The sequence below is a fragment of the Oncorhynchus masou genome, unplaced genomic scaffold (genome assembly GCF_036934945.1).
Source record: "Oncorhynchus masou masou isolate Uvic2021 unplaced genomic scaffold, UVic_Omas_1.1 unplaced_scaffold_531, whole genome shotgun sequence".
NCBI classification, from domain to species: domain Eukaryota; kingdom Metazoa; phylum Chordata; class Actinopteri; order Salmoniformes; family Salmonidae; genus Oncorhynchus; species Oncorhynchus masou.
Window position 1 is genome coordinate 1,376 of NW_027011718.1, and position 10,754 is coordinate 12,129.

Sequence of the window (10,754 nt, forward strand, 5' to 3'; positions counted from 1 at the left end):
CTGACATACATAATTGGGTGCTCCTCCCCTTCCTGCTCTTGGGACAAAACGACCCCTACCCCTGTGTCAGACGTGTCTGTCTGGACCAGGAGGTTTATTGAGAAGTCCGGGATAACGAGTACCGAGTGCAAACATAGGGCATCCTTCAGGGCCTGGAATGCCGCCTCTGTGTCCTCTGTCCATCGCACTATCTGGGGTAGTCGTGCCATAGTTATGTACAAATCGACTGTAGTAGCCTGCTAACCCCAGGAATGATCACACCTGCCTCTTGGATCGGGGACCGGCCATTCCCTAATGGCAGCGATTTTCTTTTTCTTGGAGCTTCACATTTCCCTCCCGATCGGATAGCCCAGGTACCCAACCTCGGTGTAGCCCAGCTTGAACTTGTGGGTGTTCGCGGTCAGACCTGCATCCCCTAGTGCATCTACCACTGCCTGTAACCTACGAAGATGGGACTCCCAACTGTCATAAAGATGGGACTCCCAACTGTCACAAAGATGGGACTCCCAACTGTCACAAAGATGGGACTCCCAACTGTCACAAAGATGGGACTCCCAACTGTCACAAAGATGGGACTCCCAACTGTCACAAAGATGGGACTCCCAACTGTCACAAAGATGGGACTCCCAACTGTCACAAAGATGGGACTCCCAACTGTCACTGTGCACAATGTCATCCAAATAAGCAGCCGCGAACTCACTTTGCAGCCGCAGGACGCAGTCCACAAGTCACTGAAAGGTCGCCGTGCCCCTTAGAGCCCGAAAGGAATAACCCGATAGTAGCCCCCCCCGGGGTCTAGAGGGCCATCTTCCCCTGGGAGCATGCTGCCAGCGGCAACTGCCAGTACCCCTTCGTCGGGTTCAACGTGCTGATGTATCTCGCCGTACCCAAGCGGTCGATCAGTTCATCCACCAGTTGTATGGGGTTGGGGTAAAACTTACTGACCTCATTCAGGTCCCGGAAGTCATTGCAGAAGCGGACGGTTCCATCCAGTTTCGGTACCAGCACTATAGGGCTAGACCACTCACTGTGGGACTCCTCCAGTACCCCCATCTCTAGCATTGTCGTCTCTTCCCGCTGACCGCCACCCTCCAGGCTTCTGGTATCCGGTATGGCCGTCGACACGCATTTTCTTCCAGAGTGGTGTTCTTTGGCTTGCAAGCCTCCCCCTTTTCTTCCAAACAAAACGATGGTCATTATGGCCAAACAGTTCTATATTTGTTTCATCAGACCAGAGGACATTTCTCCAAAAAGTACGGTCTTTGTCCCCATGTGCAGTTGCAAACCGTAGTCTGTTTTTTTTATGACGGATTTGGAGCATTGGCTTCTTCCTTCCTGAGCTGCCTTTCAGGTTACATTGATATAGGACTCGTTTTACTGTGGTTATTGATACTTTGTACCTGTTTCCTCCAGCATCTTCACAAAGTCCATTGCTGTTGTTCTGCGATTGATTTGCACTTTTCACACCAAAGTTCTCTAGGAAACCGAATACTTCTCCTTCCTTAGAGGTGTGACGACTGCGTGGTCCCATGGTGTTTATACTTGCGTACTATTGTTTGTACAGATGAACGTGGTACCTTCAGGCACTTGGAAACTGCTCCCAAGGATGAACCAGACATGTGGAGGTCTACAGTTTTTTCTTTTGAGGTCTTGGCTGATTTCTTTTGATATTCACGTGATGTCAAGCAAAGAGGCACTGAGTTTGAAATTAGGCCTTAAAATAAATCCACAGTTACACCACCAATTGACTCAAATGATGTAAATTAGCCTAACAATAGCTTCTAAAGCCATGACATAATTTTCTGGAAGTTTCCAAGCTGTTTATAGGCACAGTCATCTTAGTGTATGTAAACTTCTGACCCACTGGAATTGTGATACAATAAATTCTAAGTGAAATAATCTGTTTGTAAACAATTGTTTGAAAAATGACGTGCCATGCTCAAAGTAGATGTCCTAACCGACTTGCCAAAATAATGACTTCAACCTAAGTGTATGTAAACTTCCGGCTTCAACTGTAGTTGCCCAAGCTACAAAAGAAAATTACTAGGTAAGATATTCAAATAAATGCAATTTGTCACATGTGCCGAATAGAATAGGTAAAATGCTTACTTCCTTCACCAACAAAGCAGTTCAATAAATATAAATTTACTATATTTATAGTATATTTACTAAATAAATGAAAGTTTAAAAAATCTATCACAAAGTAACACAAGAAAATTATATAACAATAAGGAGGCTATATACAGGAGGTACCGGTACCGAGTCAATGTGCGGGTATTACAGGTTAGTTGAGGTAATTTGTACATGTACTGTAGGTAGGGGTAAAGTGACTATGCATTGTTAATAAGCAGCGAGTAGCAGCAGTGTAAAAACAAAGGGGGGTGGAAAATGTAAATTGTCCGGGTGGCCATTTGATTAATTGCTCAGCAGTCTCATGGGTCTAGATGTTAAGGAGCCTTTTGGACCTAGACTTGGGTGACTGTAGTTTTTGAAACATTTTTGGGCCTTCCTCTGACACCGTAGTATATAGGTCCTGGATGGCAGGAAGCTTGGCCCAGTGACGCACTGGGCAGTACAAACTACTCTATGAAGTGCCTTACGGTCAAATGTCGAGCAGTTGCCATACGAGGCGGTGAGTCAACCGGTCAGGATGCTCTCGATGTTGCAGCTATATAACTTTTTGAGTATCTGGGGACCCTTGCCAAATATTTTGTTGTGCCCTCTTCACGACTGGATTGATGTGTTTGAACCATGTTGGTGAAGTGGACACCAAGGAACTTGAAACTCCCGACACGCTCCACTACAGCCCTATCGATGCTCACGGGGGCCTCCTTTTCCTTTAGTCCACGATCAGCTCCATTGTTTTGCTCACAATGAGAGGTTGTTGTCCTTCCACCACACTGCCAGGTCTCTGACCTCCTCTCTATAAGCTCATCGTTGTCGGTGATCATGTGACTGTTATGTCGTCAGCAAATTTAATTATGGTGTTGCAGCCGTGGGTGAACAGGGAGTACAGAAGGGGACTAAGCACGCACCCCCTGAGGGGCTCCAGTGTTGAGGATCAGCGTGGAAGATGTGTTGTTGCCTACCCTTACCAACCGGGGGCGCCCTGAAGTCCAGGATCCATTTGCAGAGGGAGGTGATTAGTCCCAGGGTCCTTAGCATAGCGATGAGCTTTGTGGGGACAATGGTGTTGAACACTGAGCTATGGTCAATGAACAGCATTATCACATAGATGTTCCTTTTGTCCAACTGGGAGAGGGCAGTGTGGAGTGCGATTGAGATTGCGTCATCTGTGGACCTGTTGGGGCGGTATGCGAATTGGATTGGGTCTAGGGTTTCTGGGATAATTGTGTTGATGTGAGCCATGAACAGCCTTTCAAAGCACTTAATGGCTAACAATGTGAGTGCTACAGTCTGTAGTCATTTAGGCAGGTTACCTTCGCTTTCTTGGTTACAGGGACTATGGTGGCCTGTTTGAAACATTTAGGTTTTACAGACCCAGTCAGGGAGAAGTTGAAAATGTCAGTGAAGACACGTGTCAGTTGGTCCACGCATGCTTTGAGTACACGTCCTGGTAATCCATCTTGCCCCACGGCTTCGTGATTGTTGACCTGTTTAAAGGTCTTGCTCATATCGGCTTCGGAGAGAGTGCTCTCATACATACTTCAGTGTTGCTTGCCTTGAAATGAGTATAAAAGGCATCTTGTTTGCCTGTTAGGCGCGTTTCACTGGGCAGCTGGTTGCTGGGTTCCCTTGTAGTCCGTAATAGTTTGCAAGCCAAGCCACATTTATTTTTTTTACCTTTATTTTACTAGGCAAGTCAATTAAGAACAAATGGGTTAACAGTGGGTTAACTGCCTGTTCAGGGACAGAACGACAGATTTGTACCTTGTCAGCTCAGGGGTTTGAACTTGCAACCTTCTGGTTGCTAGGCCAACGCTCTAACCAATAGGCTACCCTGCCGCCCTGGTAAGGGTAGGCAACAACACATCTTCCACGCTGATCCTCAACACTGGAGCCCCTCAGGGGTGCGTGCTTGGTCCCCTCCTGTACTCCCATTAGACGAGCATCAGAGCCGGGTGTAGTAGGATTTGGGCCTGTTCTTCCCAAAGCAGTATATCCTTAGCGTCGGACTCATTAAATAAAAAATCTTTGTCCAGTTCGAGGTGAGTAATCGCTGTTCTGATGTCCAGAAGCTATTTTCGGTCATAAGAGACGGTAGCAGCAAAATGATGTACAAAATGAGTTGCAAACGATTTAAAAAACAACAAAATAGCACAGTTGTTTAGGAGCCAAAAAAAACGGCGCCATTTTAAGTAAGAGACCCTTCCTCTGTTTCCTTCCTCGAAGAACTCTGCAGAACAACTCGTCAAAACCGTATTTGTTTTGGCGACGGTCTTCGTTTTGGCGATGAGACCGCCACTGACACAACAGCCGGTTCAAACTGAGAAACCAGGGGAGACTGAAGTACTAATTGGTGAATGCCTAGGAGAGGAGAAACCACTCCCCTTTAGCTGGTTACCTACCTAGTGTCATGACGTGGGCCTTTCTGGGTGTAGATTGTGCCCCGCCCCCAGACATCACATTAGGCGTCATGGACCGCCCTTTTCTACTGTTACGTATAAAACCCACTCTTGATGAAATTCACTTCAGACTAAGCAAACCCCAGCGTGAAACCCCCATTCCTTTGTCCACCAAGCCGTCATATCTGTGTAGCCCACTAGGGATCTTCCCTATCATCTTCTCAGGCCACACCCCCATTCCTTTGTCCACCAAGCCGTCATATCTGTGTAGCCCACTAGGATCTTCCCTATCATCTTTCTCAGGCCACACCCCCATTCCTTTGTCCACCCAGCCGTCATATCTGTGTAGCCCACTAGGGGATCTTCCCTCTCATCTCTCTCAGGCCACACCCCCATTCCTTTGTCCACCAAGCCGTCATATCTGTGTAGCCCACTAGGGGATCTTCCCTATCATCTTTCTCAGGCCACACCCCCATTCCTTTGTCCACCAAGCCGTCATATCTGTGTAGCCCACTAGGGGATCTTCCCTATCATCTCTCTCAGGCCACACCCCCATTCCTTTGTCCACCAAGCCGTCATATCTGTGTAGCCCACTAGGGGATCTTCCCCTCATCTTTCTCAGGCCACACCCCCATTCCTTTGTCCACCAAGCCGTCATATCTGTGTAGCCCACTAGGGATCTTCCCTATCATCTTTCTCAGGCCACACCCCCATTCCTTTGTCCACCAAGCCGTCATATCTGTTTAGCCCACTAGGGATCTTCCTATCATTGTTAGTAACCAATATCTCCTGTTTGTTTGTTATGTATTTCTGTGATTATTTAGTTAGTTAGTAAATTAGTAATTATGGCAATTTGTGTATGGATGATTCATAGTAGAGGCTGGGTTCGTGCAGATAAACAAGAATTTTACGACATTTGAAATGAGACTGACGTGAGGTTAAGAATAATTAATGAATAGAAGACTAATTGATCAGATATTAAAATATCTGAAGAGTTACATTCAGAAAATCATAACTTTGTAATCTGAACATTTTCCATGGTTCCCCGACTTCCTAGTTAATTAAATTCACATGATTAGTTTAGTCACGTTATAATAATTACACATAGAGAATTGATTTGATAAAATAAGTCTTCACATTTGATGATTCAAAAGACACGACACGACCTAACATGGGTTAGTAGGTTATGATATGTACATGTAAAATACATGAGGCACTTCAAGGATATTTTATTCTATTAATTTCTATTGTTATTGGCCAGAGATTACAAAGAGTTTGAACGTTGGATAATAAAACCCAGAAGTTTGACGTAACCTGATGAACCTTGTTTGTTATATAATTATATTACCTCTGGTGGGTTTGTTTATTGGAGATTCTTGTCACAGGATGCATAAATACAACCTAAAATGTGGATCTTAGGTTATATGTTATATGTCAATTAATATGTTAACATTTTGTTCAAAATACAAAGGAGGCAGTCCAGGATTACCTGAAGGAGAATGCCCCCCCGAAGAGCAACGGGGAACTGCCCTGTGGGCATCGTTACTCTAATCGGGACTCAAACTGCTGCCTCAGGATGGTCTCACAGGGAAGACTGGTGGTGACGGTGGTCAGAGCCTGGGGACTGGTGGGAGACTACCACTGGATAGCAGGAGACACTGAAGGGTATGTTATGTTACTGCACAATTTCAGTACTCTAACAGGTGTAGTGGAGGGTAAACACAGGTAAACTGTTCAGTTCTCTACAGAGGTGTAGTGGAGGGTAAACACCATTTTTTACTCATCTATCGAGCAAAAGTTTATTGCAGTTTTACCAAAGATCATTTAAATAATGAGAGCCATAACTGCTTTTTCAATAGAAATTCCTGATGCAGGTTATCGTTTTTTGTTGATTCATCTTGTTCTGGAAACAGCTCTGCAGACCGGTCACTAGCTGTCACTGCCACAAAGTCATCAAATCTGAGTTTACACCTAATGCCTAACCCTAACCTTAGCCACACTGCTAAACCTAATGCCTAACCCTAACCTTAACCACACTGCTAAACCTAATGCCTAACCCTAACCACACCGCTAAACCTAATGCCTAACCCTAACCTTAACACTGCTAACACTAATGTCTAACCCTAACCTTAACCACACTGCTAACCCTAATGCCTAACCCTAACCTTAACCACACTGCTAAACCTAATGCCTAACACTAACCTTAACCACACTGCTAAACCTAATGCCTAACCCTAACCTTAGCCACACTGCTAAACCTAATGCCTAACCCTAACCTCAACCACACTGCTAAACCTAATGCCTAACCCTAACCTTAACCACACTGCTAAACCTAATGCCTAACCCTAACCTTAACCACACTGCTAACACTAATGTCTAACCCTAACCTTAACCACACTGCTAAACCTAATGCCTAACCCTAACCTTAACCACACTGCTAAACCTAATGCCTAACCCTAACCACACTGCTAACCCTAATGCCTAACCCTAACCTTAACCACACTGCTAAACCTAATGCCTAACCCTAACCACACTGCTTAACCTAATGCCTAACCCTAACCTTAACCACACCGCTAAACCTAATGCCTAACCCTAACCTCAACCACACTGCTAAACCTAATGTCTAACCCTAACCTTAACCACACTGCTAAACCTAATGCCTATCCCTAATCTTAACCACACTGCTAAACCTAATGCCTAACCCTAACCACACTGCTAAACCTAATACCTAACCCTAATGCCTAACCCTAACCACACTGCTAAACCTAATGCCTAACCCTAACCTTAACCACACTGCTAAACCTAATGCCTAACCCTAACCTTAACCACACTGCTAAACCTAATGCCTAACCCTAACCTTAAATTAAGAGCAAAAAGCCCAGATTAGTTTTTATGAAATTTTACAATATAGCCAGCCCAGATTAGTTTTTATGAAATTTTACAATATAGCCAGCCAATATAGCCTTTGCTAGCGGAAATCACTCAGTACGGGCCTCAAGGACATGACTCATCCCAATAATAAACCTTCATCCCTGATCATGCTTGCAGGCGATGTCATGGCGACGTTAGTTACCATAGTTGTTACGCAGAAATACAGTGGGGCAAAAAAGTATTTAGTCAGCCACCAATTATGCAAGTTCTCCCACTTAAAAAGATGAGAGAGGCCTGTAATTTTCATCATAGGTACACTTCAACTATGACAGACAAAATGAGAAAAATATCCAGAAAATCACATGGTAGGATTTTTAATGAATTTATTTGCAAATTATGGTGGAACTTTTTTTCAACTGAAGGGGTTCCAAAAGGGTTACTCTGCTGAACCCATAGGAGAACCCTTTTGGTTCCAGGTTTGGTTCCAGGTAGAACCCTTTTGGTTCCAGGTAGAACCCTTTTTGGTTTGAACCCTTTTGGTTCCAGGTAGAACCCTTTTGGTTTCATGTAGAATACTCCGTGTAAAGGTTTCTATAGTGAACTCAAATTATTTCTACCTGGAACCAAAAAGGGTTCTTCAAAGGGTTTTCCTATGGGGGCAGCCAAAGAACCCTGTTAGTTTCTAGATAGCACCCATGTTTTCTAAGAGTGTACTTTGTACACTATATAGGGAATAGGGATCCATTTGGGATGGCAAGCAATATGTGCCTACTGGAGTAGCCCATCTTCTCTCATTCCACGGAGGGCCGAGTGTCTACGGGTTTTCTCTCCTCACTCATTCCACTGAGGGTATTAAAGGTCCTCCTTGGAATGAGTTTGATCCTACTCCTGTGGCATGTCAATGCTATTTGAATCTTTTCAGTTTGTTTCCAACTTCCTATTTCTCCACCTGCTACAGGTTTGCTGTGGTCACCTACGGTTCCAAGTCCCATCAGACCGATGTGATTCCGTCCAACCATCCTGTCTGGAATGCTACCTTTGACATGGGTCCCTTTGACAAAGACCTGAGTCTAAACGTGGCTGTCTGGGATTACGATCCTGTGAATGAAGATGACAAGCTGTTGACCTGTACCGTTGACCTTGAGCAGGGGTCACACGAACTCTGGTGTAACAACAGCGGGGGGGTGGGGGTTTATTTCCTGTACACCCTCACCTGTGACCCTCACCTGACCGGGGACAAGTGTGAAAAATACAAACCTTTCAGAGCCACAACACCCTCCACCCCCACAGTCCACTCTAATCCACTCTACAGTAAGAGTGGGCTCCTCTTCCCTACCTTTCCTGTCCAGAGTTCAGCAGTTCTGTACCTGTGGTTCTTGTACATCTCTGTATAATGTACCCCTCACAACACACTGGAGGAAATGCATCCCAGGCAGTGGGTCTGTTGCCTGTACAGCTCACCAGGAACCAGGTTGGAAACAAGGGGAATAATTAGAATATGTTTTCCCCAGGGGTGGTACTCGGTGCACCCCCCCCCCCCCATGTCTTTATCTGTCATGTATAATCAGAGAGTTTATAGGGTTCAGATGACTATATAATGATTATTCACATCAAAGCTTGTCTGTGACCTCAACAAATTACATTGTACCTTTATAATTAAACGGTGGCTGTCAAACGATTAAATACTGTATGTAAATATGAATATTGATTGAGCTACTCTATAGCCACCGCTTTTAACAATTTCTTCATTCAGTCTGTACTAGATGTGGGGGTAAAGTTGACAGTGAGTGAGTTATTTAACACCCAATGCGAAGACTCACTCTAAATGTTTGATGTGATTCCAACTACTGAGGTGAAAAGAGCTTGAAAACCTCTAAAGCCAAAGATGTCTATGGTTTTGATGATGTTTTCTTTAAAACATATATTATAGTTAAACATCACCAATAACACATCAGATGAATCTATCCATAAACCAAGGTATCTTCCCAAGGGAATGGAAGTCAGCTGCTGTTGCCACCATGTTCAAGTCTGGAGTTTGTTTTCAGGTCAATAATTATAGACCTAGAAGCATTTCACCAATTGTTTCAAAGGCTGCAGAATGAGTGGTTTCTAAGCAATTGACTGATCCCTTGAATACTAGTGATTACTCATTATAACCCATGCAATTGGCTTCAGAGATTTGCCAAAGTGGAAGTGGTAGGAGCTGTGTTTTATATATTTGCTAAAAGCACTTGATACTGTAAATCACAGAACACTACTCTCTAAACTAGAACATTTAAATTTCTCCCCCAATGCTTTAAAATGGATGGATTAGTTTATCTGACAGAATGCAGTGTTAGAATCAACCAGAAAGTCACATTTTCTGGCAACTGTGCAATGGGGTCCCACAAGGATCCGTTTTACACTTTACACTTTAGCTTATATATAAAAGACATGCTTCATGTGTCACGGTAATACGGTGCTGATATATAATATGCAGATGATGTTATATACACATGCAGCCAGTGAAAAATAATATCTGCACCAGGGACTACAGACAGACAGTTGTCTCAATCTGGAATATTTACAGAAATGTTCATGGATGTGCTTTGTCCCTGTTAAATAAATGTATAAATCAAATGACTGTAGTTGTGGTGTTGTACTAACTCATTCTCTCCTATAGGTGGCAGCACTGCTACAGCTGCAGTAACTCAGTCTGTCCTATAGATGGCAGCAGTGCTACATCTGCAGTAACCCAGTCTGTCCTGTAGATCAAATCAAATCAAATCAGTCAAATCAAATCAGTAACCCAGTCTGTCCTGAAGATAGAAGCACTGCTAAATCTGCAGTAACCCAGTCTGTCCTGTAGATAGAAGCACTGCTACATTTGCAGTAACCCAGTCTGTCCTGTAGATGGCAGCACTGCTACATCTGCAGTAACCCAGTCTGTCCTGTAGATGGCAGCACTGCTACATCTGCAGTAACCCAGTCTGTCCTGTAGATGGCAGCACTGCTAGAGAGATACATAATATTTTATGGCATCCATCAGCCACAGATCTAGGAGCAGTTTAAACTATACACATCATAATACGAAGGGAGGAGGAGAAAGAGTTTGGGAAAGAGAGAGGAACGGGAGAAAGAGAGAGGGAGGAACAGCAGGAGACAGGGGGAAGAAGAGAGAGAGAGGGAGGGAGAATAGGGGGGGACAGGTTGGGAAAGAGAGAGAAACAGGAGGAAGAGAGAGGGAGGAAGAGAGGGGGAAGAAGAGAGAGAGAGAGAGGGAGGATGAAAGGAGGATAGATGAACGAGCAGTTCCCCTGCTGGTGCATCAGCTTGAATCTACTAAGAGGCACTTCATCTCCCTCTTATTTTGTAAAC

General features: G+C 44.4%; 1 protein-coding gene across 1 annotated transcript; it reads left to right on the forward strand.

Annotated features, from left to right (window-relative positions):
* The first annotated feature begins 5,972 nt into the window (after nt 1–5,972).
* LOC135535909 (perforin-1-like) lies at nt 5,973–10,016 on the forward strand. The gene is made up of 2 exons (XM_064962308.1): nt 5,973–6,191; nt 8,356–10,016. The coding sequence occupies exons 1-2, from the start codon at nt 6,103–6,105 to the stop codon at nt 8,789–8,791; spliced, it is 525 nt and encodes a 174-aa protein (XP_064818380.1). The 5' UTR covers nt 5,973–6,102; the 3' UTR covers nt 8,792–10,016.
* The last annotated feature ends 738 nt before the right edge of the window (nt 10,017–10,754 follow it).